Consider the following 26,225-nt stretch of genomic DNA (forward strand, 5'->3'; position numbering starts at 1 on the left):
AAGCACCATATTCTTAATCTTACCATTTTATCCAGTCTGATGATCTTTTAACTGGTCTTTGGTCATTAATTTAATGTAATCATTGATATGGTTGTATTTAAGTCAATTATCTTGCTATTTATCTCCTATTTGTGCCATATGCTCTTTGTTCATTTTTTCCTTCCTGCATGCCTTTTGAATTAATCAGGCATTATTTAATATCCCATTTATTCTTAGTTATACCTTTTGATTTTTTTTAAAAAAGTGTTTGCTCTAGAGATTACAATATATATCCATTGCCCTCAGTGAGAAGTTCACAGTCCTTATCAGGGTTTATTAAGGTTCATGACCTGATCCCTGATCGCATCTCCAACCTTTCTCCTGAACCCTGCTAACTCCGGTGGTCGGTATTAGGCTTGTTGCAATTCATTAATGTTCCACACTGACTCTAACCTTCAAGGCTCTATCAAAGGCTTTCTTCTGCTTCCAACACCCCACACTCCAGCTAGCTAACTAGGACTCAAGCATCACTTCCTAAGTGTTTAGGGTGAATGAATGTGTGTGTAAGCCTTCCTATATGGGGCCAATGCATGTGTGTGTGTGTCAGGGAAGGGGGCAGTGGTGTTAAATCTCCCTGCCGCATGCTTCCAAGGCACCCAGTAATCTTTCTTATTAGTTAGCACATTTGTATGTCTGCCTTCCCAGTCAACCATGCAGGCCCGCTGTTTGTTTTGCCATCACTGTATCCCAGCACTTTGCAGAGATCTTGCATAACACAGGCATTCAATAAGACTACTTACCTGAATTAAACAGAATGATATGACTTAAATGGAGAGAACTGGCTTATTTTACATAACACGGAGGACCATAAAGTCTTGAGAGCTGCTCAAGGTCACAATGTTAGTGGCAAGGCCAAAGCGAAGACAAGAAGTGGAGTGATCCGAAGACAGCCAAGTCTTCCCAGCCATTTCTGTACTGATGGATCCTGCTTATTGCTTTACATGGAGAAAAGGAAACTTTTCCTACTCAAAGGCTCGGCGCGGGCCTGGGACCTTGGTGGTCTAACTCATTGCCAAAGTCCCGGAATGTGCAGGGTCCCAGGCAGAGTCCACCAGATGTTCTGTAGAACGAAAGGAGGAGAAATTACAAACTCAGGTCAAAAGCTTTCATAGGGGAAGGATGTTTTCAGGATGCCCTTAATCGGAATTAATGGAACTCCGGAAAGCCTTTTCCATGGCCCGCAACCAGGCATACATTTGTCTAGTAACCTCGGTGATTCTGCCTTAAAATGGGGATACTAAGGCCGGGAGGCAGAGGGAGGCGCCCCCGTGTGCCAGGAGCGGGGAGATCGGGGCGGGAAGGCGGCCAGGGCGCTGAGGCCGCAGAGCGCGGAGGTGGTAGCGGGCGGCCCGTCCCTTCCTGGCGGAGCTCTGGCCCTGGGCCCCCTCCCCTTCCGCGGCTTCCCCTCCCCGCCACACGGTGCTGCAGCGTGTGCGCTCCCTGCGCGCAGGCCACACCCGGGCGTCCTGCGGCCTCGGGCGCGAGTTGATGAACTGCGCCCGGAACCTTCCGGGAAGCCCGACCCGGCGCGGACGGTCCCGAGTGCGAGTGCCTGGGCCCGGGTGCCCTGCGCACAGCGGCGGAGAGCAAGTCCGGGTGAGGATTCGGACACAGACTGCGCGTCCCTGAGTGCCGGCGCCGGCTCCTCCAGCTCCGCAAGTAGGTGCAATCCACGTTTTGCAGAGCAGGGGGCCCGCGGGGTCTCCCTTGCCCGGGCTCGAGGCCTTGCTGCATAAGTCCCGGCCCTTCCGTCTCGAAGCCCTCGGCCAGACTTAAACTTCCTCCTCCCGGAGACCGGGAGCCGGCGCCCGCGAGGCGCTCGCCGCTTGGCAGGGGTCTTGCGCTCTGCCTTCCGCCCTGTCCGCCCTCTCGTGGATCTCCGAGGCCCTGCCGCGCGGGTTTCGGGCTCTGGACTCGCCGCCGTCCTGCTGGGCCCCCCGAGCCCGCGCTTCGCTCCCGCACGGCGCACGCGGAGCCGGGGCCCGGCCGGACCCCACCTCCACCCCGCCTCTGGGCCGCTGGTTGGTCTCCCATCATTTGGTGTTTGGGGCTTGTGCATCAGGACTGGGGAAAGCGGCGAGGAGTTATAATAACATATTTTACTGAAGTCTGGCCATGAGCCAGGATTTGTTCTAAGCCATTTACACTAACTCATATATTTATGTCCTCACTGCTACCCTATGAGGTAGTTACGGCTACACCCACTGTGCCCACGAGGACACTGGCTTAGAAAGTGGAGGAGTTCACATCTGAGCGCAGGATCAGACCAGCCTCTCCCAGGGGCCACGCCTCCCCCACTTCGGGAGCGAGGGTGGGGCCTTGGGCTCTGCTCAGGGTCCGTGCACGTGCACTTGTGGGAACCCCACTTCCTTCTTCTCAGGCCCCACCCATCATCGCCTCCAAACAACCAGATAATCTCATTTTATCCTTTACTCCTATTCGCAACAGTCACCACAAGACCCCTGGACACCAGGCTCTTTCTGCTTTAAGTCAGAAAATTTTAACTTGGCTTTTTGAAATTGACATCGGCAAGAATGGAAAAAGAAGCTGGTGACTCTTTAGGCTGCAGAATGAAAAACTGCCACAAAAGTAAAACAAGCTGAAGCAGACATTTATTAAAGTTGTAGAAAAGTAGCAAGTACAGCCCCTGTCTGTAGATCCTTAGCAGAGTTGATGCCTTGAAGCGATTGTGCACATGGTTACAACTAGTAAGGGACACAGGAAGTGATGAGTATATAAACTTGAAGGAAGGGGCAGACAGAGAAGGGGGAGGGCCCCGTGACTCCCAGTTCATTTGTGTTGCTTGGTGCTATGAAAGCCCTTCATCAGATCAGGCACTGAGTGCTTTTGTCTTTCTGCAGATGTTCACACTCCCTCAGAAGGACTCCGGGACACCTACCACTTCTCTGGGTTCAGTCTCCCAACAGGGCCTGCACGGTAACCATGGGGATGGTCTGGAAGGAGAATGCTCCAGAAAACCAGACCAGAAGCCGCTGAAGCTCTATGGAGTGGGTGATCCCACCGCCATGTTCTCCTCCGACAGCCCCTACCTGTCCTCTAGAGGAAGCGTCATTAAATGGTTCTGGGATTCAGCAGAGGAGGGCTACAGGACCTACCACATGGATGAGTATGATGAGGATAAGAACCCCAGTGTGAGTGAAGCCCCCCTCCCCACTGGGATGCAAGAGAGCACGGGGGGGGGCGGGTACCCCGGGGGGCGGGTACCCCACCTTGACCAACAGGGCAGCACCCAGCTTGCTATTGTCATGTTGGAGTTATGGTGCTCCTCTGACTCCCAACGGGGTGTCTGATGTTGCTCAGAGAGGCCCCTGTATATTACCTGAATCAGAAAATGGCCCATTTATAATTAAGGGAACCTTGATTTGTGAGGGAGGAATTCAAGAACTATGGAGTGCAATTATATGGATTCTGATCCACAGCCCATCGACTATCCAACTTTAGATCTGGGACAGAACTAGGGTTCAGGTTGCGACTGTTTCACTTTCGGATCGTGTATTCTTGAGCTAATTACTTAATGTCTTTGAACCTCAGTTCATCTCTGTAATGGGATAGTAATACCTCCTCTATAGAACTGTCACAATTAAATGAGATCAGGTACGTAAGTTATTAGCACAGTGCTTCCACATAGAGCATTCAATAAATGGTAGTTGCTATTATTATTAATGTTACCTGCCCCAATTATTATAACTTATTACTAGTAATACCTTCAGAGGGTAGAGAGCTGTCATGAATAACCCTTTAATAATCTTTATTTGTTGAGCATGTACCAGGTGCTGGCACTGTTCTATATACCAGGGTTACAGCCATGAACAAAAATAAATTCCTGCCCTCATGGAGTTTATAGTCTAGTATGGGAGACAGACATAAATATATATAATATGTTGGGATAAGTCTTGTAGGGAAAAATAAAGCAGGGTAATAGGATAGAGACTGGTGGGGTGGGCTGGGGATATTACTATTTTATGTGAGGTGGTCATAGAAGGTCACTTTAATATGGTGACATTGAAGCAGAGACCTTAAAAAAGTGAGGGATTGTATTAGTTATCTCTTGCTGTGTAACAAAGGACTTCAGGTCTTAGCAGCATAAAACAGTTCACAGTTTCTGGAATTTAGGAATCCGGGTGGTGCTTCAGGCTAAAGATCTCCTGGGAAGTTGCAGTGAAGCTGGGGCTGTGGTCTCATTTGAAAGCTTGGTGGGGTGGGGGGATGATCCACTTCCAAGCTCACTCACATGGTTGTTGGCAGGCCTTGGTTCCTCACCACGTGGTCTTCTCCAAGGGGCTGACAGGGCCTCTTCTTGCGGTACATTCACCCTTGTTCCTGTTCCTGCCAGAGCACCAGTTTACTGTGTACATTCTTTCATCGTGTAAACTGAGGCTCTTGAGAGATACAGCGGTGTCTTGGGCATGTATCCAGCCTTCAGGGACTTCCCATCTAGTGGGGGAGATAAAGCCTGTACGTCAGTCCCTGTGACCTGGGACAGAAACTGACCAGTGCCATAAAGGGGGACAGATAAAGTGCTTTGGGATCCAGAAAAAGAAAAGATCTCTTGCAGGTGGGATTTTGAGGAAGGCTTCCTGGAAGAGATGGCATTTTCACAGAGCTTTAGAAATGGGAAGATAGGATCAGGGAGCCATGTGGAGGGCATGGCTTGAGCAAAGGCCAGGAGGAGTGGTGGGAAGGGTGGGATTGCAGAGAGCTTTGCTTTGCTGCCTTGGTGCGCCCCCCGGGGCCTTCTGATGGCACCCTCTGCTGTGCTCACATGGCTCTGTACCTCTCACCTCCAGGGCATCATTAACTTGGGCACCAGTGAGAACAAACTCTGCTTTGACCTGCTGTCCAGGCGGGTAAGTCCCGGTGCACCTCTGGGTGGCATCCCCAGCTCCAAGGGGCTGTCTTCTCTGGGATTCCTTGGAATACTTCCCCCAGAGAGCCTGCTGCTTGCTTCAGCGGCCTCGGGGACCACTTTCTCTGCCATCTTGGGAGAGTCACTTCCCCACTGTGATCCTCCTTCTTCACTTCCTCTGGCTCTTTCCCTCCTCAGTTCCTCCTGCTGGCTGGGTCCCTGCTCTCAGGGGGAGATACTCGGTGATGTGGTCAGTATTTAACAACTGGCCCTGGGAGAAAGGGGACCCTGATCGGTAGCTTTTCTGATTCCCATAGTGTAAATGCCCCCACTGTGGCTGATATCAAGCTATTGCTGTGACATCACTGCATGCAGAGCTGGGAAGAGAGGTGCAGGGGCACCATCACGTGGTAGTCCCACCATGCAGACACCTGGATGGAAAGAACCTCCAGAGCACAGATGAGAGCAAAATGGAGTAACATAGACAGGAGCAATATTGTTTGAGTACTTTTTACCTTTGTTTTTACTGTAACTGACTTACATAATTTATATGTATAGTTTCTATAATTTAATTTTTGAAAATGGTACAGTTTGCAAAATTTCTGGAATCAGATTTCTTTTATTTATTTTTTTAAATTGAAGTATAATTGCTGTACAGTATTATACAAGTTACAGGTATACAGTAGAGTGATTCACAATTTTTAAAGGTTATGCTCCATTTATAGTTATTATAAAATATTGACTATATTCCCCATGTTGTACAGTATATCTTTGTAGCTTATTTTATACCTAATAGTTTGGACCTCTTAATCCCCTACCCTTATATTGCCCCTCCCCCTTCCCTCTGCCTGCCAACTCACAGATAGAGAAAATAATCAGATTTCTTGAGCTGGTGTGAGCCATCTCTAGTAAACTGCTGGAACTATCTGATAAATGTGTCTCTCGAGAGAGTGATACTTAACCCAAAGGAACATATTTCCAAAGGGAAACATCTAAGCTGCAAGGGGAGAGGGGTGTAGGGAGTGGGCTTGGAAAGCCTGTTCTACCCAAAGCCAGCTCCCCACTCTAAGGCAGCTCAGTGCCATCCAGTAGAAATAAACTGTGAGCCACATATATAATTAAAATTTTTCTGTTAAATAAGTACAAAGAAACTGGTAAAATTCATTTTCATCAAGTATTTTATTTAGCCCATTGTATCTAAAATATGGCTATTTCAACATGTAATCAATATAAAAAATTATTAATGAGCTAGTTTACATACTTCTTTCATATAAGTCTTCAGAATCCAGTGTCTCAATTCGGGAGAGTCACACATAAGGGCCACATGTGGCCAGAGGCCTCTGTATCGAACAGTGCAGTGCTCAAGGACGAAGGAGAAATGGAAGAGGCTGGGGTTATAGACACGTGGCTCATTCCCTTTCTTCCTTTTGGTCCCGCCGCCCAAGGCTTCTGCCTTTCCTCGACTTTGTGGGTGCGATGCCCTGGGAGTCACTAACCCAGCGCCCAGGCAGGGTGGGGATGGTCCAAAGTGTGAGGTTGAGCGGAGCCTGCAGGAAGACAGCGGCCTGAGTCCCTCCACGACTTAGAGCCAAGACCGAGGTAGGGCACCCAGTTCTGGGACCTTTTCTGTCACCCCATTGGAGGAGCTGAGGAGCGTGGTCTCCTATCGCTGCCTCTGCAAATCCACCCCTCTGGTTTTGTTGGGCGGCGGTGTTGTATAAAGAGCACTGGACTAGGAGTCAAAAATTCTGGTTTGTCTTAGCTTCGCCACTTGACGGTGCTCTGATGTTGGCTGAACCACCTGACTTTTTTTTTTTTTTTGGTTGCGCTGTGCAGCTCGCGGGATCATAGTTCCCTGACCAGGGATTGAACCTGGGCCCCCTGCAGTGGAAGCACACAGTCTTAACCACTGGACTGCCAAGGAAGTCCCACACCTGACATTTTTAAGCCTCAGTTTGCTCATCTGCAAAATGGGCATGAGAATGCTGTCCCTGGGCTGCCCCTGTCAGTTTCTCTGATAAGCAGACCAAGCCCTTGGCTTTAGAAGCCCTGGTGCTGCGTGGATGCAGGTGGCAGGGCTGGCCCTCACCATGAGTGCGTGCGGCCCTCAGCCCTGCTCTCCCCTGTCTGTCCCCAGCTGAGTCAGAGCGACATGCTGCGGCTGGAGCCGTCCCTGCTGCAGTACCCTGACTGGAGGGGACATCTGTTGTAAGTAGCACCTGTAGGCCAGTGGTTCTCAACCCCAGGGCGGTTTCCTTCCCCAAATGTCTGGAGACATTTTTGGTTGTCATAACTGGGAGGGGGGGTGCTCCTGTCTTTTCTTGGGTAGAGGCAAGGGAAGCTGCTAAACCTCCTACAGTGCCCAGGATGGGCCCCTCCACAAGAAAGAATGATCTGGCCCGAAACATCAATAGTGGCGGGTTGAGAAAGCCTGCCCTAGGCTGAGGGCCTAGTCCTGGAGAGCTGGCAGTCACGGGGTCTCCTGGAGCATCTGCAGGGAACTGGTGCCTCCTGCCCATCCCAGCCCCGCTCAGCGGCTCCCTGGCTTGGTTTCTCTTGAGTCTGAGGAGTGGAGAAGGCCTTCAGGCCAGGAGCCTTGTCTCCAGTTTCTCAGTAGCTTTAGAGGAGCCAGAATCAGCTTAGGAGGAGATGGTTGGTGCCTTCTGCTGGTAAGATGGGAGATAGTAAGTAAAACTAATAAGAGTTTATATTTATTGAGCACTTGCTAGGGCCCAGATGCTGTCCTAAGGATTTAGTGCTGGAGCTGGACTTGATTCCAAGAGTAATTCCAAGCATGTGCTCTTATAATAATTAGGATGGTGGCCCTAGAGTCCAACCACTGGGCTTGAGTGTGAACTCTGCCACTTATCAGCACATAACCTAATTCCTTCAAGCCTCAGTTTTTTTGTCTGTAAAATGGGAATAATAATAATAGTAGTTGTGTCATAGGGGTTTTATGAAGAGTAAATGAGGAATATTCTCTAAATAACACCTGCATAAGGTAAATGCTTGTAAATATTAGCAATAACTATGATAATAGTTATTGTTATAATAATAATTATATTATCATACATTATATTATATATTATATATTTTATTATATTAATGTGTTATTATTTCTATTACTATTAGCTAGATCTGTATAGAGAGTGTTACTTTTTGATATTCCTGCAGTCTGCTGATTAGGTGGGGTCAGGTGTCCTAGAACTACTGGAATGGAAGTTTTGACGCATGCGGGTAGTATTGGGACCGAGGAGGGAGGTGGGTACCAAGGAGTGGAGACAAATACTGATCGTATTCCCATCGTGGGAAGCAGAGGAGGGTAATGGCAGCTGCCTGAAGATTCACCAGAGGAGCTTTGGGATGGACTTGGGGTCGGAGCCCCTCTGACAAGCACTGCCCATCTGTCTGTCTGATCTCCAGCCTCCGGGAGGAAGTGGCCAGGTTCCTGTCTTTCTACTGCAGGAGCCCCGCACCCCTTAAACCAGAGAATGTGAGTAGCCCCCTCCCCTGCTCCTTCCTGCTCTTCTGCCCCCTCCCCAACTTTTGGCTGGCCAGGGGTAAGGTGGGGTCACTTAGTTTTGATTTGGAATTAGGAAGGCCCCCTCCCTTCTTTCCCCTCATCCTAGATATTTAAGGTTGGGGTATAATTTCTGCCCTGCTTTGTTCTGTGGCCCCTCTTTGCCTCCACACCTTCGGGCAGGACTCTCTGAGTGACCAGCTCCCTCTTCCTTGCTCAGTTGATCTAGAACAGGGTCCCCACGAATAAGCCACACAGATGGACTTGGCTGTTAGTCAGGAGGGGCCTGCGGGTATGACCTGGCCTTCCCTCTGTGCCCTCCTGGTTTAGAGGCTGCAGGCCCTTGCACCCTCCTGGGACAGATTCATCTTTGTCCCATGGATGTGTCACCCTCAGGTGGTGGTTCTGAATGGCTGTGCCTCTCTCTTCTCCGCCCTGGCCACGGTACTGTGTGAGGCGGGGGGTAAGTAGACTGCAGCCCATTCAGTACTGGGGGCTGCCCTGTGCCTGCAGTGCCCCTGGCTGCCTGTCCTCGAGGCCTGCTTCAGGGTGCTTTTGCCATAATAGACTGTTAGACCACAGGGGGCTTAACTAAGTGGCCTGGCAAGACACCAGGGGTTGGCAGTTCCAGGGGAAGTCAAGGTGATGCCAGGGTTCTGGGCCATTTCTCTGTGACGACCTCATGTGACAGCATGTCCTAAAGCAGGAAGAGAGGGAGGCTGTGCTGTGCCTGTCTCTTTTTTACTGGGAGGGAGGAGATGGGGCTACTCTTTCCTGGAAGAGTCCCCGCAGAGCTCCCCTTGCATCTTTCTGGCCAGGACGGACTCACAGACCCATTCCCGAAGCAGTCCCTGGCGAAGGGGAAGAGAACACTGGTTGGCTTAAACCAAACTTGCTTCATCCCCCAGGGCTGGGGGAAGGTGCACCTTCCTTGGACTTATTGCTGGTCGTAGCTGAAAAATCTGGTGCTCTCTTAGCAAGGAAGAAAATCGGAATGGTTGTTGAGTAGCTAGCCAGCAGTGCCTGCTGCAAGAGCCATGGTCAAATCAAGGACATGTTGACCATAGTCATGGTCGGGGGCTGTTGCCAGGAACAGAGACCCACTCATATTAGCTTAATTAATAATCATAATTTAGTAACATTTATTGACCACATACTACATTTCAGGCGCTGGCCTAAGGCTATGCATAGTCTGTCATTTAATCCTCACTCTAACCCCGATGAGGTAGGTTCTGTGCTTATTCCCATTTAACAGATGAGGAGATTAAGGCCGAGGGGGTTAAGTTACTTGTTAAAATAACACAGAGAGACGTAAAAACCAAGTTTTGAACCCTAAAAGGAAGATTCATCACAAGGATGTAATAGGCAATTTCCTACCCGTTCTAGAACCATCAAGAGTAGAATCAGCGTCACACTCTCTGTCTCTTACTGGGGTGTGCAGTCCCCCTCCCCCGCTTCTTATGCCGGCCTCTCTCTGGACCTTCCTCAGCTCTGTTTGGCCCAGGTTGTTGGCTCAGCTCTGACTCCACATGACCTTCGCATTCAAGTGCATGTTCTCATCTCAACAAGGATCTGTGCTTCTTGGAGCAAAGTCCTGAGACAGAGAGAACGTGATGGGTGTCTGGCCAGCCAGTGCATTGGCTCCTGGGGTCATTTGTCTACCTCTGGCCCAATCCCTGTGGCCGGGGGAGGGAACACGTGGGGCAAAGTCTGCCCCTTCCAGAGATGCGAGGCGGGGGTGGGGTTGTGCTGAAGGGAAAGCTGGGAAGGGGGCAGCTTGACTGATGCACCCTCTTCAGAGCTGGAGGAGCACCTTTACCTCTGCCTTAGAGCGGACCTTGGGCGTCATCTCATCAGCCCCTGTGTCCACAGAGGGAGTCTTCTGCATGACACCCCCTCCCCACCGAGCGGTGTCAGCCTTCGGCTTCAGGGCCCCCAGCGGGGGAGCATTCACTCCTCCAGAAGCAGCACATTCTGTCTCTGGGCAGTTCTATGTATTGTCAAGTTTTCCCATTTGTCAAACCCAGATCATCACCGTGCAGCTTCGACTCCTGTGCCAAGTCTGAGCTTGCAGTGACCCAGCATGTCGTGTGCTTCCGAGGGATCTAAGCTTCAGTTTCCTCATCAGTAAAGTGAGGATAATAATCGGACTTACTCCACAGAGTGATTGTGAGGATCAAACGAGATTCAAAAATAAATATTTAGCACAGATCCCCACACATATTAAGTGCCCGATAAATGGCAGCTACTAATGATTCGAAAAGGGACTGATCTCAGTGGATCCCAGCTTTAGAAAGAGTTTTGGGAATTGAGAGAGGGAGCGTGTTCCCCAGATGTTTCCTAAGCACACTGAAGGCTTGGAGAGGCTTGGGGTCAGTGGATGGGGGTCTGGGTGTTCCGGCCAGAGGGTGACGGGCCCTGGCCCACTCCTGCCCCCAGAGGCTTTCCTGATCCCTGCCCCTTACTACGGAGCCATCACGCAGCATGTGTATCTCTATGGCAACGTCCGACTGGTCTGTGTCTATCTGGACAGTGAGGTAAGAGTTCCTGGGACCCCAGGTTGGACCTGGGCCTTTCTGTAGGCCAAGATGTTCCTCTCTCTGAATTTGAGGGTAGACACGAGAGGATGCCCATGCCGAGGGCTCTGGGGTTATGGCTGAAAGGAGAGTGGAGCCTTCTGTTGGCCATGGCTGCCCTTGCCTGGGTGCCCTGGGGACACCCGATCTTCCACCTCTGAGATCCCTGGGGTCGATGCAAAAGCCAAGGGCAGCCCAGGGAGACCACCGGGTGGGGTGAGAACGGGGCAGAGCAGACCTCAACATGGAAGCCCGCGGACCCCAATCAGAGGACCTCAGGGGGCTCTTCCCCAAACCTAAGAGCCGTGAGGGTGTCCCTGATGTGATGGGGGGGTGGCAGTGAGAGGGGAGTGACCCCCCTACGTTTTTCTGAGATTGTTCTAAGAGGAGGCTGGAGATGACAGGGGTAGGAGAGGCCCCAGAGTCCAGGTCTGGGGGAGGAGGGTCACTGACTTTGGCTGGTGGCTTTTGTGGATCTTCTTCCAGGTCACTGGGCTAGAGACACGCCCCTTCCAGCTCACAGTGGAGAAGCTCGAGATGGCGCTGGAAGGAGCTAATTCTGAGGTCTGGGGATCAAATTAAACCCAAGGCTGGAAGTGGGTGTGCCTGAGCAGGGCATGGACCCCCTTCCTGTGGCTGATCTCCTGGGAGTAGTGGTGGCACTCCGTGATGGGGACGGGAGGTAGGGTGGTAGCATGGAACCGTTCTGGGGGTCAAGCATGAGCCTGCCCATGGAGGGCTTCCTGCTAGAGAAAGACTCTGAGACTCTCAGTGTACAAAGAATCAACTAGAGAGCTTGATTAAAAATACTACCCCCCACTTCTCCTGATTGTGACTCAGCAGGTCAAACATGGAGCTTAGAAGTCTGCGGTTCAGCAGTCTCTCTGGTGATTTGAGGAGGTGGTCCCCCTCACTCTGAGGGGATCTGAGGCCTCCTGAAGAAAGGCGTAGACCAGCAGCGCTCCAGTGGTTCCTGTCTAGTCCACTTTTCAGAAATCTATCAATCTGTTGTTTTTTTTTTAACCTTGGTCATAAAATCCATATATGCCCACTGTGGGAATTTTAAAAGCACAAACCGCCACCCATAATTCTACCAACAAAGGCAACTTCTACTGGCGTTTGGGCATATTTCTCTCTGAGCTTTGTTCTCTGCATTTGTTTTCTTTTATAGCTGATACGATGCTGCAGATATAATTCTTTGCCCTTATTCGTTTCGTGTTGGGTGGTGAACACATTTCCCTGGGATCCTGCCCAGTGGGGTCCGTGTGGCCTTGGGGAGGAGCTGAGGGTCTCCTGTCCCACTGATGGTTTCAGGGTGTGAAGGTCAAAGGCCTCATCCTCATCAACCCCCAGAACCCTCTGGGTGACGTCTATTCCCCAGGAGAGCTGCAGGAGTACCTGGAGTTTGCCAAGAGGTGAGGCACCCCACACTCACCCCGTAAAGCGTGTGACAGATCAGGGTTCTGATGTGAGCTTTGGTGCAGGTCCCGCTACCCTCTTTACCCCACTGTGGGTTTCTACCTGCTTTGGCCCTTCCTGGCAGTGGAGTCAGGGGGTAGGGGTTGGTGGGATGCTAGTTCTCTCTTTCTTTTTATAACAGCAGCTGCCATTTATTGCCCGCTGTAGGGGCCAGGCCCCCTGCTAAGCACCCTACATGCTCTAGCTCATGTAATCCTCCCAACGACCCTATTAGGTACAGATACTGTCATTATCCCATTTACTGAGGCTTAGAGTGAGGGGTGGAGCCAGCCGTGAATCTGGGTCTGTCTGGCACTTAACTGTGGCCCTCGGTGGAGGTGCCCCAGGGCTCCGCCTCCCCCCTCCCCCCACATTGCTTCAGAATCCCCACTGTCATCTGCTTTGTGTGTGCACGGCTTCTTGTTTGTTTGAAAAAAATAGACAAAAGAAGGGTGTTCCTGGAAAAAACAAGTTTGGTAACCCTGGGCTAGACCGTGGTCCTTCTGGATTTCTGATTCACTGCCATCCCACCCTGGGGGATGCATTTGGCCTACCAACCAAGCTCTCTCCTCCCCCCGACCTGCCCTCCAGGCACGAGCTGCACGTGATGGTGGATGAGGTCTACATGCTGTCCGTGTTTGAGGAGTCGGTTGGGTACCACAGTGTCCTGAGCCTGGAAAGGTGAGCGGACTCTGCCAGTCCCGTGCCCCTCCTCCCACCCAGGACAGTTCCTCTCCCTTCCAGCTAATCCTACGAGAAGAAGGGAGGCTGGGCCAATCAGTGGTTTTCAAATTGTTCTGTGGTGGTTCTGAAAGCTCCAAGGAGTGGTCTTAGTATTCCTTGAGGGAAGGCTGGGAGGGTGGGAAATGGGCCTCCTCTGCTGTTTCCTTCATCTCCAGAGTGGCTCCATTTTCATTCATTCACTCATTCACTCATTCATTCAGCAAATACGTCTGGGGCCCCCTGCATGTGCCAAGCCCTTCCAGCTATCAGAGCTTTTTCATTAGATTTAGTTTGAGTCAAGAATGTGTGGCCAGAACACCTTTGGAAACAGTTGGATCGGATCATCTGGGAAATCTACACATCTGGCATTTAGGGATTCTGACAGTTCCTGATATTCGTTCAGATCTTTCAGCCCTGCTGAGTCCTTTTGTTACTGGAAGGGGGACCCCTTCCAGGGCCCGAGAATGGGCTCTTGTCTAACAGTCAGAAATGAATTGTCTGAGGAGACACACGTACTGACAAAGCAAGAGACTTTATTGGGAAGGGGCACCTGGGTGGAGAGCAGGAGGGTAAGGGAACCCTGGAGAACTGCTCTGCCACGTGGCTCGCAGTCTCAGGTTTTAAGGTAATGGGGTTAGCTTGCCAGGTTATCTCTGGTCCATCATCTTGCTTGTGCCCATACTTGGTCCAACTCAAGGCCCTTCCTGGCGGTGCGCACATCTCTCAGTCAAGATGTTTTCCCATGCGAGGGTTTCTGGGAGGTTGGTAGAACGTATTATGGGCTGGCGTCTCCTCCCTCCTTTTGGCCCCTCCTAAAGTCTTCCAGCTGGCGGTAGCTTGTCAGCTCCATATTCCTGATCAGGACCTCTTGTTGTGAGATAACTCATGTTGTGAGATAACTCCTGCCTGGCCAGGGTAGGTGGTTTCAGTCAGTGGTTCCCGAACACTTTCCTTTGCTCTGCTCAGCCAGTCCTCACAAAGCTCTGCCAGGTGGATGGCATGTAGGTTGTTCCTCCTCTTTGCATATGGATTAGGAGAGTGAGACTCAGAGAAATAGGGATTTGTCACTTCCTGTGGCCAGACACTATGCTGTGCTGCAGATACATCAGTGAACAAGAAAGACATAGACCCTTCTTATGTGGAACTTGTCTTTCTAGCTGGAAAAAAAAAACAACAAAAAACCCCCCCAAAACTTTTAGCAACTAGATACACAGCTAATCATTTGATTATTGAAAAGCAGACGTCTGGAGATCCAACAGAGGATCTGCTTGGGGTACCCAATTGGCCTGGTCTACTGGGAGGGGGTCAGAGAAGGTCTGCTTGAGGAAGTGATGCTTGAACTATGCTCTACATCAGGGGCTGGCAAATATTTTTGGATCGGATGGCAAATATGTTAAGCTTTACAGGTCATATGGTCACTCACTCAGCTCTGCCATTGTAGCATAAAATCAGCCATGGGCAGTACGCAGGTGGGAGAGCGTGGCTGTGCCCCCATAGAGGTTCGTTTACAAGAACAGGCAGCAGGCTGTAGTTGGCTGACCCCTGCTCTGAAGGATGTATAGGAATTGATGATTCAAGAGATGAAACCAGATTCATCCGTCTCCTCATTTGTTCAACCAAACATGTGAACTCCCACGGGTCTGCGTTGCCTCTGTTCCCACCCTGTGCTCTCCGCAGGCTGCCTGACCCCCAGAGGACCCACGTGATGTGGGCGACCAGCAAGGTGGGTTCCTGGCTGGGCTTGGTGGTGTCGGGGGAGGTGAGAGGGCAGAGAGGTGGGTGGAACCGGCTTCCTCTGGGAGGGCTGGCCACCTCCCACAGTGCCTTTCTCCTGCAGGACTTCGGGATGTCTGGGCTCCGCTTTGGCACGCTGTACACAGAAAACCAGGACGTGGCCACTGCGGTATCCTCCCTCTGCCGCTATCACGGCCTCAGTGGCTTGGTCCAGTATCAGATGGCACAGCTGCTCCGGGACCGTGGTGACTGCCTGGGCCTGGCCACCTGAGGATGGGGGAGGGTTGTAGTCAGACTGGGACTGGCCAGGGGTCATGGGTGCTTCTCCCATGAGATGAATTTAGGGTGAATTTAGGGTGTTTGAGAGTGCCAGCTCTGAGCCCAAACTGCGTTCATATCCTATTCGGTCACGTCCCGGCTATGTGGTCTATTCCTTCACCTCCCTGAGCCTCAGTTTCCTGTTCTGCAAAACAGGGATCATAATGGTACCTGTCTTGTAGGGTTGGTGTAATTTGTCGTTCAATTAGAATAGCACCTGGCATACAATAGGCACTTAATCAATATGAACTCATTATTATTAGCTGTGAGCCCTTGAAAAAGAGCAGAAGCTACTAAGGGAAGATTGTTATAATGGAAGTGTCTCTTTCTGTGCGTGTCTATTCTGTTCCTGGGTTCAGATAGTGAGTTTAGATAGCAGAGGTTACCTGTAATTGCCACCATTCATTGAGCCCTGCAAGATGCTCTCAATCTCATTTGTCTCTCCGCAGAATCCTAGGAAGCAGCTTTCCTGTATTTTCCCCATTATTTTATAGATGAGGAAAATCAGGACTGGGTACTACACACCTGCTATAACAGCTAAATTTAAAAAGATAGTGATAGTATCATGTGTTCGTGAAGATGTGGAGCAGCTGGAACTCTCACACACTGCCAGTGGGAGTGTTAAGATGGAACTGCCACTTTGGAAAACAACTGAGCAGTTGCTTATAAAATTCAACACACACTTACCAAATGGCCCAGAAATCCTACTCCTAGATATTTGCCCTTATGGTCACACAAAAACCTCTCCATGAATGTTTATAGCTGCTTTATGCATAATCACCCCAAACTGGAAACAACCCAAATGTCCTTCCACAGATGAATGGGGAAACAGACTGTGGTTCACCCACACACTGGAATACTACACTGCAATAAAATCCATGAGGACACAGACCCATCTCAAAGGCATTGTGCTGAGTGAAAGAAACCAGTCTCAAAAGATTACATTACTGTATGATTCTACTTATGTGACATTCTGGAAAAGGCAAAACTACAGTGACGGAGAACAGACCAGCGATTGCAGGGAAGGGGGTGTTGTGACTTCAAACAGATAGCACAAGGGTGTTCTTCGGGGCGAGGGAACCATTCAGTATCCTGCCTGTCATGGGGGTTACACAAATCTATGCATGTGTTAAAATTCATCGAACTGGACACTAAAAACAGAGGTCAGTTAAAACAATGGGGATCAAGGAGGTGAAGTTGCCCAAGGCCTTACATCTAGTCAGTGGCCACACTGGGATCTGAGCTTCCGCCTGGGTGACTCGGAAGTGTCACTATGTAAGTGGGTACACCTCTGTTGAGGGTCTGAGTCCCAAGGGACTTTGTGTCTGGGCTCCTGAGAATGGCATGCAGGCCCTGGAGCCCTCAGGGCCAAGTATCTGGATTTAAGGTGCTTTTCACTGAATAGTCCCATTGCCCCCAATCAACCAGCTACAGGAAGGGCTCACCCAGCTTTGGCAGCTCATGGCTTTTTTCTTTTCAGCATTTAGACTCTCGAGACAGAGTGGAGGATTGATGGCGAGGTTTATCTTCTGGCTTCTCTTTCACCCAAACAGACTGGATCAACCAAGTGTACCTGCCGGAAAACCATGCCCGGCTCAAGGCTGCTCACATCTATGTCTCGGAAGAGCTCCGGGCCCTGGGGATCCCCTTCTTGAGCCGTGGGGCCGGCTTCTTCATCTGGGTCGACTTGAGGAAGGTAATGCAGGTGGAAATGCAGGTGGTGGGGGCAGTGTTAAAGCTCCCTCCAGCAGGCAAGGGCAGGGGGTCTCATTCTGCATCCTGAGCGCCTTTCACCCTCCCAGTACCTGCCCGCGGCCACCTTTGAGGAGGAGATGCTGCTCTGGCGCCGCTTTTTGGATAACAAGGTGCTGCTGTCCTTTGGCCAAGCCTTCGAGTGCAAAGAGCCTGGCTGGTTCCGCTTGGTTTTCTCTGACAAGACCCACCGGCTTCACCTGGGTGAGCGGCCTCACCTCCTAACTGCGTCCTTCATTCTGCCCTCCCTCTTCTGGCCTCACCTGTGGCCCCAGCAGCCTGAGCTTGCTCGTCCCCACCCACCCAGCATCAGTGCTGACTCTCACTTCTTCTCACATCCCAGGGATGCAGAGGGTCCGGCGGGTGCTTGAGGGCAAATCCCAGGTGGCAGAAGACGCACCTTCCTGCTAGACCTAGGAGCCGAGGGGTCCGCACAGGTGAGCCGGTCATTGCCTTGTGGCCACGGGGCCTGGCAGCCACTGTGAAGACTGATGGTGGATGAGCCGTTTGCCAGGCAGATACCCTTCTTGGCCTTGACCTTGAAGAAGAACTGCTCCTTGCTCTCCTGGTGGCAGCGAGACACGCCTTAAGTCATGGTCCATTCCCCTCCCCGGCTATTAAACAAAACTGGGAAAAACTAGAAGCCTCAGCTGTGAGTCATTTACGGAACAGAGGAGGAGTCCTGACTGCTTCTCACCACAGCCCTCAGCCCCCCAGGACAGGAAAACAAACAACCTGTGCCTGCTTTTGTTGGTGCCTTCATTCTTCTGTCTTTGTTGCTAGGGAAACAAGTCAAAGGAGCAACACACGGAAGAGAGAGTTTGCCCCCAAAAGAAAAAAGAGTGATAATTTCTACAAGGAGAAAGGAATTAATTCTGTATGTTCAGATTACTGTCCCTGCACATAGGATGTGTGGGCCTACAGCACACCTGGGACCTGAGACCTGGGACATGGGAACAGCCCCCGCGTGGGATGAGGTGAACGGGTCCCTGGCGGGAGTCAGGAGGGGTGACTCTATGTCCGGGATGCTCTTCTTCCTGGGAAAGAGCTGCCTTTACTGCTGATTCCGAACCAGAGTGACCTAGCCGTGACTGTGCTGGGAGATGATGGGGCCCTGAACGGAGGCTGCAATGGGGACAAGCTCTAACCCAGGCTGGCCTTTCCACCTTAAGCATGAAAGGGCCGCTCACCCCGTCCCCAGGGGTGCTTTAGTTCAGAGCCCAAAGGAGCTTTCTGAACCAGCCTTAAAGCTGTGGGCTGAGGACCCTTCTCAGGCCCCGACACTCCTGTTTGGAAAAGCTATCTCATTCCTCGTTCTTCTCTTTAGAGCATGTTGGTGAAACCAGCGTTTGCTTTCTATAAACCATGCTCGATGGGTTAGGATTTGTCTTCCTCTTTCCGCCTTTCATTCATTCCTCCTTCCTCCCTGTCTTTTCTTGAATACCTTGTATGTGCCGGACACTGTGCTGGGTAATTTACATGCATCATTTCTAACTCTAACCACCGTGGGAAGCTGGCATTGTTAGCCCTCATTTTAGAGATGAGGAAACTGAGTCTCAAACAGATGAAATGATGTTTCTGAAGTAACATAGCTAAAAAGTATCAGAGCCAGGATTCAAGTTCAGGTTGGTTTGGTTCACAATCTTTCCACTCCGCCAGAGTCCCAGAGGAGTCTTTGACTTTTCCAGTCCTGAGAACCAGGCTTCATGCTGTCATCGTTTCACCTTTCATTACTTTTCAATATCATTGGCTAAGTAGCACTCGTTTCTACTCCCACTTCCAGGATACGTTGATGCCAGGATTTGCTTTACTGGAATGCCTGCTGCTTTTCCGGAGGTCAGAACAGAATGGCCACGTTGAGGGCCCTACACGTCCTCTCCAGAGACCTCTGTTGTGACGCTGCCACTGTTGTTGAGGGTCCCCTGTGAAGGACCCATGTGATGAATTCCATTTAGAATTTTCAGAAGGATGACTCCTAGCTCTCCCTTAGAGGGAATCCAAGCAGGTTTCCTAGCAGAGGCTGACTAAACTAGGAATCTGGATCTGAACTGAGCTCATTGGTTTGAGTAGAGCTGGCTTTTGCTTTGCTGAATGGCCATGTTCCATATGTCTCCCTTTCTGGAGCATGGACTGGACATACCCTACACCCACCTCACATCTTCTCTGCTCACCTTTCTGCTCTGCCAGTTACTACAGCCATCAGATTTTGTGTTCCCTCCTTCTCTTTTCCTCTGTGTGGCTTCATTTTCAGACATGCTCCATTCAGATGGTGGCAAGATGGCTTCCAGGCAGCTCCAGGTTACATGGTCCTTGTAGCAGACACCTACAGGGTATTAGCAGGATAGACACCCTTTCTTCCTCAGCATTCATTTCTCTCCTGCCATAGGAGGCCAGCAGGCCTTACCTCAATCATCTGCCCATCCAGGGGAACCCAGGTTCTATTCATCTGTCCACTCTGCCATCCTTAGTGGGTTGGCTTTTCCCCTTCAAGCTTATTTCCTCATTGTCTCAATATGGCTAAAGAAGCTCCAAACATCATCTCCTCACCAACCACTTCCAGACACAGAAAAGAGAGTATGTTTTTCTGTTGCCTCCTTTTCATTTTATTTCATTCATTTAAAAAATATTTGTTTAAGCCTCAGATTTGTAGGAGTTCTTTATATATCTGGAAATGAGTATTTATTTTGCCAGATACTCTTCATTTATTAACATTCACTTTATCATTTTCTTTATTCTCCTCCTGAACATGGAAATGACCTTAGAATATTTAACTCTCACTCCTTTATTTTCATCTCCTGCCATATTGTTGGCTAGTATTTTAGTTAATGCCTCTTTGTTGTTGTAGTTGTTTTTTTCTTCCTCTGGAAATTGTGCTTTGAAAAGTCATGACAACCCCAGTTTGGTCGAAGACCTGGTCAAATAGAAACTCAAGTTCTGATGTGAACATTTCTAACAACAGTTCTAAGGCTTCAAGACTCTCAACAGGATATTTAATGTTTGACACCATGTTTTCTCAGACTCCATCACCCTAAGTCAAAATTTAGGGCATTTGTTTTCCCATAAAGAGTCTGAAAAAGAGTTCAAAAGAAACTGAGAATAGTAGTTGCCTATGGGGTAGGGAAATTGGGAGGATGGGAAACAAGGACAGGAGTGAGAATTTTTACTCCTTCTTTCACTTTTTTGGTTCTCCTGGGTTTGTTTTAATGCTTTTTATTTTTAAAACCACATGAAAGCTGTATACAGTAAAAAAGAAATAAATTTAAAAATTCTATTTAGGGCAAGTACCTAGGAGAGTTACAGATACCATCTAGGTCTAGTACTGGTCTCAAATGTCTTTTGAGCTTCTGCTAAAACATTGCATTCAATTAATTTTTAAAAACTGAAGTAAAGTTTACCTACAGTGAATTGGGCAGATCTTAATTGTAAGATTCAATGTCCTTGACATATATATACATCTGTATAACTAATATCCTATCCCCATCATGATGTGGAACACTTCCATTGCTGCAGAAAGTTCCTTCAAGCTCTTATGTAAGTCTCCCAATCTCCTACAGGCAACCACCACTCTGAGTTCTAGCTCCATGCATAAAATTTCCCAAAGGAATCATATAGTTGTTCACTTTTGTGCCTGGGTTATTTTGCGCAGCTTCATGTTTTAGGGTTCATTTACATTTACATGTATCAGTACTACATTCTTTTCTTTTTTCTCTATGTAGTAATATACCCTTTTCATTCCTAATAGTGGTAACTTTTGCTCTCTCTACTTTTATTTTTGTCATGAACAGTCTTGTATTGGTTTTATCAATTTTACTAGTTTTTCACAATGAACTATTACTTTTATTAATTCTTTCTATTGTACTTTTGTTTTCTAATTTGTTAATTTCTTTTTTTTTTAGGTGTTTATATGAGTACATGGGACCTATAATTTTTGTATAAAGGGAAAATCATTATTTTTTGCTCCTTTCTTCTGCCATTACTTTTCCCCCCTCATCTGCCAAAGCTATTGTTATTCCCTAATTTAAAGAAAAAGTACAAAATATATGCACCTTATTGTACATAAATTTTATCTCATAAGAAAAAAGGAACTGCAAAATATTGATCTCTAGTTAATGATATGCATTCAATAAAATATTCAGATGTAACTGCTGATATCTGCAACTTATTTTGAAATGTAGCAAAAAAAATGATGGATCAGCAAATGGATAGACAGACATGTGACAAGTACTGTAAAATATTAATTGCATAATATAGACAGTAGATATATGGGTATTTGCTGCAAAATTCTTTCCTTTTTTTTTACCTTTCACCCCCTTCACCCATTTCTTCCACCTCTGGCAACTACCATTCTCTTCCCTGTGTCTATAAGCCAGGTTTTTTGTGTGTTTGTTTTGTTTTTTAGATTCCACATATAAGAAAGATCATATGGTATTTGTATTTCTCTTATTTCACTTAGCAAAATGCCCTCGAGGTCCACCCATGTTGTCACAAATGGCAGGATTTCCTTCTTTTCATGGCTGAATAATATTCCATTCATCTGTCCATAGATACTTAGGTTGTTTCCATATCTTTTTTTTTTCTTAAACATCTTTATTGGAGTATAATTGCTTTACAATGGTGTGTTAGTTTCCAATTTATAACAAAGTGAATCAGTTATACATATACATATGTTCCCATATCTCTTCCCTCTTGTGTCTCCCTCCCTCCCACCCTCCCTATCCCACCCCTCTAGGTGGTCACAAAGCGTTTCCATATCTTGACTAGTGTGAATAATGCTGCAGTGAACATGGGGGTGATGCCTAGTTTTTTTTGTTTTTTTGTTTTTTTAAAAATTTATTTATTTATTTATTTATTTTTGGCTGTGTTGGGTCTTTGTTTCTGTGCGAGGGCTTTCTCTAGTTGCGGCAAGTGGGGGCCACTCTTCATCGCGGTGCGTGGGCCTCTCACTATCGCGGCCTCTCTTGTTGCGGAGCACAGGCTCCAGACGCGCAGGCTCAGTAGTTGTGGCTCACGGGCCCAGTTGCTCCGCGGCATGTGGGATCCTCCCAGACCAGGGCTCGAATCCGTGTCCCCTGCATTGGCAGGCAGATTCTCAATCACTGCGCCACCAGGGAAGCCCCAATGCCTAGTTTTTAATCTCCAAATTTGTTGTTTTTATTTTTATAGTTTTATACAGTCAGTATTTGTTTTACCTATGAGTTTATCAATTTCATTACTTCTTTACTTCATCTCAGTACTTTCTTCTGGTTTTAATGTTCTTTTTCCTGAAATACATCTCTTAAGAAATTCTGTTAGGGTTTACTGATGGTAAATTCTTTCTATCAGTGTTTGTCTGAAAATGTGTTTCTTTCTTTTGTATTCTTGAAGGATGATTTCACTAGGTATACAGTTGAAATTGACTGCTAGCTTCTTTTGGCACTTTTACCAGTATCTTATGACTTCTGTTTTTTGTTTTTGTTGAGAAGCCCACTGTTAGTCTTATTGTGCATCCATTACAGGTGATCATCTCTGTCCAATAATGGAAGATTCTTAGCGACTGTATCCTTGGAAACTGCTTCTACTGCATTTTCTCTGTTCCCTGCTTCTGGATACATCCTGGGTTTTCTTCCTTTATTCTCCCTCTCTTTCAACCTCCCTGTCCTATATTCCATCTCCTTGTTTTTTCTTGAATCTACATTCTGGGTAATTTATTCAGATCTATATCTCAGTTTATTAATTGTATCTAATCTATGGTTTAACTTATGCATTGAATTTTTAATCTCAATTTTTATATTTAGTACTTTTTCAATCTCTTCCATCTTTGGGGAAAAAAACCATCTTGTTTCTTTCTAATATTTACAGTTCCATCTTTTAAGTCTTTGAGCACCATAAACTTACTTATTTTATATCTATTTCTCATTATCCAGTTATCTGTAATTTCTGCATGTTAAATTTCTGCTGTTTGTAGTTTCTGCTGACTGGTTTATTCTTCATGTGCTGTGTAATTCCAGATTGTGAGCTTATGTTTGTCAGAATCCTGGGCAGCTTGCCTTGAGGGCATGACCCTCCAGAGGGGATTTATGTTTCCTTTGCTTCAAGTTACTCTTTAGGTGGGGAACTTCCTGGACCATGCTGGCAGTATCCATTCAAATCCCACCTTGTTGTGAAGCTTGAAATTAAAGATTCTCAGCAGAGACTCTTCTTTTTCCATTCTCTGGACAAGACAGACAAGTTTTTTTTTTGGTTTGTTACTGATGTTGAGCAAATTTTTCCAGTCTTCCATCTCAATAGCCTAGCTTTACATGGTTTTCTCCACATCTTCCCATCTTGTATGCCCAAATTGTACCTTCACTCAATTTTCTCACTTCACCTTCATTTTTGGCTCCTTGTATATTTTCTTTACTTCTTTTGTGAGCTCAGCATCCATTTGAGAGAGTGTTCATTATATTTGCTCTGGTGTTGGTAGGTGTTTTCTGGTCCACCAGGCTGCCTGCCAGTGTCGTATAAGCTGACCCAACGTGAAACACCACAGAACAGTTCTTTCACGGAGTCTTTTTTCTTGGGGAAGATACCTTTCTCCATACTTACAGACCGCTGTCGTATAAAGGAAGTGGTAAAGCTGGCATTCATCTCCACACTAGCAATTGCTCCTCATTGTAAACTCACTTTCAAAAAAGTGGCTGATGATGCCACTTTCCTTGAAAACCACACCCTTTTTAACGCTCACTTGCACTTCTCCTGGCTCACTGGATACGCGGGACTCTGCACGGTCTTTGCTTTGTCCTGTACCTTCACAGCAAGTAATGAAACGTCTTTCTACAGTCTCTCTTCTAACCACCGACCAGAAGGACTTTTCTACCTTCTGAGACTTCAGGTCCTGGCCCACAGTTTTCTTTCTCATTCTTCTCTGCAGTCTCTCTCAGCTGCTTTAGCGTCACGTAACTTCTAATATCACAGCTTCTATACTTTCTCACCTCCAATTCCTTGCATGATTTCTACCCCTAGAAATGTAGCCCCACCGTTTGAATCATGCTGGTTTAAAAGACACCTGCTTTTTCTGACTGCTTCTCCTTCTTTCTCACATCTATGCCTTTGCTCATGCTTTTTTTTTTTCCTCTGCTTGGAATGCCCTCTTCATCCTCTATTTGTCAAAATCCTAACTATCCTCCAGGACCAGCAAAAATGTCAACTCTTGCGTGAGGTCTTCCTACATCTTTCCATTTGGATATGATCACTTTCTCTTTTGAACCCTGTAGCACAGCGGTCCCCAACCTTTTTGGCACCAGGGACCGGGTTTGTGGAAGACAGTTTTTCTACGGACTGGTGGCAACCAGTACCGGCCCGGGGGTTGGGGACCCCTGCTGTAGCATTTTGTTTATATTTTCCTATGCCACTCTCCATCCTCTGCTTTGGTGAATCTTACTTGTGCATTTGTTTTCTTTCTATTGAGCTCCTCCCAGCGTCTGGGCACCCTTTATTCATTCAAAAACTACTCATTGAGGGCTTCCCTGGTGGAGCAGTGGTTAAGAATCCGCCTTCCAATGCAGGGGACACAGGTTCGAGCTCTGGTCCAGGAAGATCCCACATGCCACAGAGCAATTAGGCCCGTGCGCCGCAACTACTGAGCCTGTGCTCTAGAGCCCGCGGGCCACAACTACTGAGGCCCGCACGCCTGGAGCCCATGCTCCGCAACAAGAGAAACCACCGCAATGAGAAGCCCGTGCACTGCAACAAAGAGTAGCCCCCACTCGCTGCAACTAGAGAAAGCCTGTGCACAGCAACAAAGACCCAGTGCAGCCAAAAATAATTAATTAATTAATTAATTATTAAAAAAATAAACTACTCATTGAGCACTTCCTATGTGCCAGGCACTATGCATGTTTAGGGTTATAAAAAGTGAATAAGATAGGTTGGTTCTTCAAAGGCTATGCCTAATGGGTCTTTAACACAGAAAGTCCTCATTTAATGAAAAAATAATTCATTTAAAATGTTTGCAGGGAAAGACAAAGAAGAAAGTGAAAACGCTTTCCACTTATCCATTTCTCAAATGTGTATGTGTGCTAAAATTTCTTATCGTTTTTTTGGGCGGGGTGTGGATTTGAAGAGCAGAGCAAATGCCCTCTTTGATGTGGAGAAGCAGAATGTGTTTTCCTGCCTCCAGAATATTCTCATCCCAATCCCTCTGGATCTGTGTTAAGCAGACATTAACTCACAAGAATATTCTTGGAATCACTGTTGCTGCTGGAAGCCCCAGTGGGTCTCTAGACTCAGGATCATCCCTATGAATATTTAAGTTCTAAGTGACAACTTCCACCAGATGGTGCTGAGGTACAGCTGAGACCAGATGGATTTGGATTCTGCAGCCATTGTCTGTAAACTGCATAGGCTCAGTGGGGTCATTTCATTAACTTCTCAATAACATCACTCTGCATTTTGATTGAATTTTTTAGACTCCACTGATTGTCTTATGACAGGGGTTTTGCTGTGCATGTAGGAGGCTAGATCATGTAAATAATACAGAAACAAAATGAAAATGAAAGTTTTTCTCCCCCATTTCTACCGCCACAATTAATCCCTCTAAAACTGTTTATTGCTTCTTGAATTATTTCCAGAAAAAATGTTATATATAAATGCCTGAATCTAAGCATCTACATATATATTTTCTGTCTTCTGTTTCTACATACATATATATGTATATTTTATTACATAAAAAGGATCATACTCGTCTACTGTTTTAAACCATGTTTTCATATTAACATGTCTTTGAGATTTTTTCCATACCAACATACATATGCATTCTCTCATTATTACATTCTAATAACTTATTTTGATTAATATCAAATTTTCCATAGTTTATTTTGGTTGTGTCCGGGTTTTCGCTATTATTAGAAACAGTACTGTAATGAATATTTTTGATAAACGTCGTTGAGAATATCCATAGGGTAAACTCCATACAGAGGGATTGTTGGGGAAAGTTACCGGCATTTTACGTTTAATGGATAACTGCCAAATTCCCTTTCAGGAATGTTGCACGCGCATGAATACCGATTATACTAAAACGTTTACATTTTTGTCAGTTTTACAACAGTTTTGTAAGTGAAGCATGGGGCCTCGTTTCGGTTTGCAGTTTCTTTAATTACGAACGAGGCTGCCTGTCTATGGATTTCACTGTGGAGCCTGAGCTTCGCCCGCCTTCCTGGGAGAAACCCTAAGCGGTGCCTTGACTCCTCCTGTCCAGCAGGGGGCGCGGGCACGGGCCGCT

At 47.7% G+C, this 26,225-nt stretch overlaps 1 protein-coding gene across 5 annotated transcripts; it reads left to right on the plus strand.

Annotated features, from left to right (window-relative positions):
* The first annotated feature begins 1,334 nt into the window (after positions 1-1,334).
* Positions 1,335-20,097, plus strand: ACCS (1-aminocyclopropane-1-carboxylate synthase homolog (inactive)). Of its 5 annotated transcripts, none has more exons than XM_036862184.1 (15): positions 1,335-1,698; positions 2,956-3,191; positions 4,848-4,907; positions 7,044-7,114; positions 8,330-8,399; positions 8,823-8,889; positions 10,866-10,963; positions 11,489-11,566; positions 12,317-12,417; positions 13,052-13,141; positions 14,861-14,906; positions 15,021-15,162; positions 16,789-16,931; positions 17,038-17,191; positions 17,331-20,097. In XM_036862184.1, the coding sequence occupies exons 2-15, from the start codon at positions 3,066-3,068 to the stop codon at positions 17,396-17,398; spliced, it is 1,314 nt and encodes a 437-aa protein (XP_036718079.1). In that variant the 5' UTR covers positions 1,335-1,698; positions 2,956-3,065; the 3' UTR covers positions 17,399-20,097. The 5 variants fall into 5 exon arrangements, 4 of the variants coding, with proteins under 4 accessions (XP_036718079.1, XP_036718080.1, XP_036718077.1 ...); XM_036862182.1 differs by having other exon boundaries at positions 1,340-1,698; positions 2,901-3,191; XR_005021036.1 differs by lacking the exons at positions 17,038-17,191; positions 17,331-20,097 and adding an exon at positions 16,052-16,398 and having other exon boundaries at positions 2,901-3,191; positions 16,789-16,921.
* Positions 20,098-26,225: the final 6,128 nt, after the last annotated feature.

The sequence above is a fragment of the Balaenoptera musculus genome, chromosome 8, assembly GCF_009873245.2.
Source record: "Balaenoptera musculus isolate JJ_BM4_2016_0621 chromosome 8, mBalMus1.pri.v3, whole genome shotgun sequence".
NCBI classification, from domain to species: domain Eukaryota; kingdom Metazoa; phylum Chordata; class Mammalia; order Artiodactyla; family Balaenopteridae; genus Balaenoptera; species Balaenoptera musculus.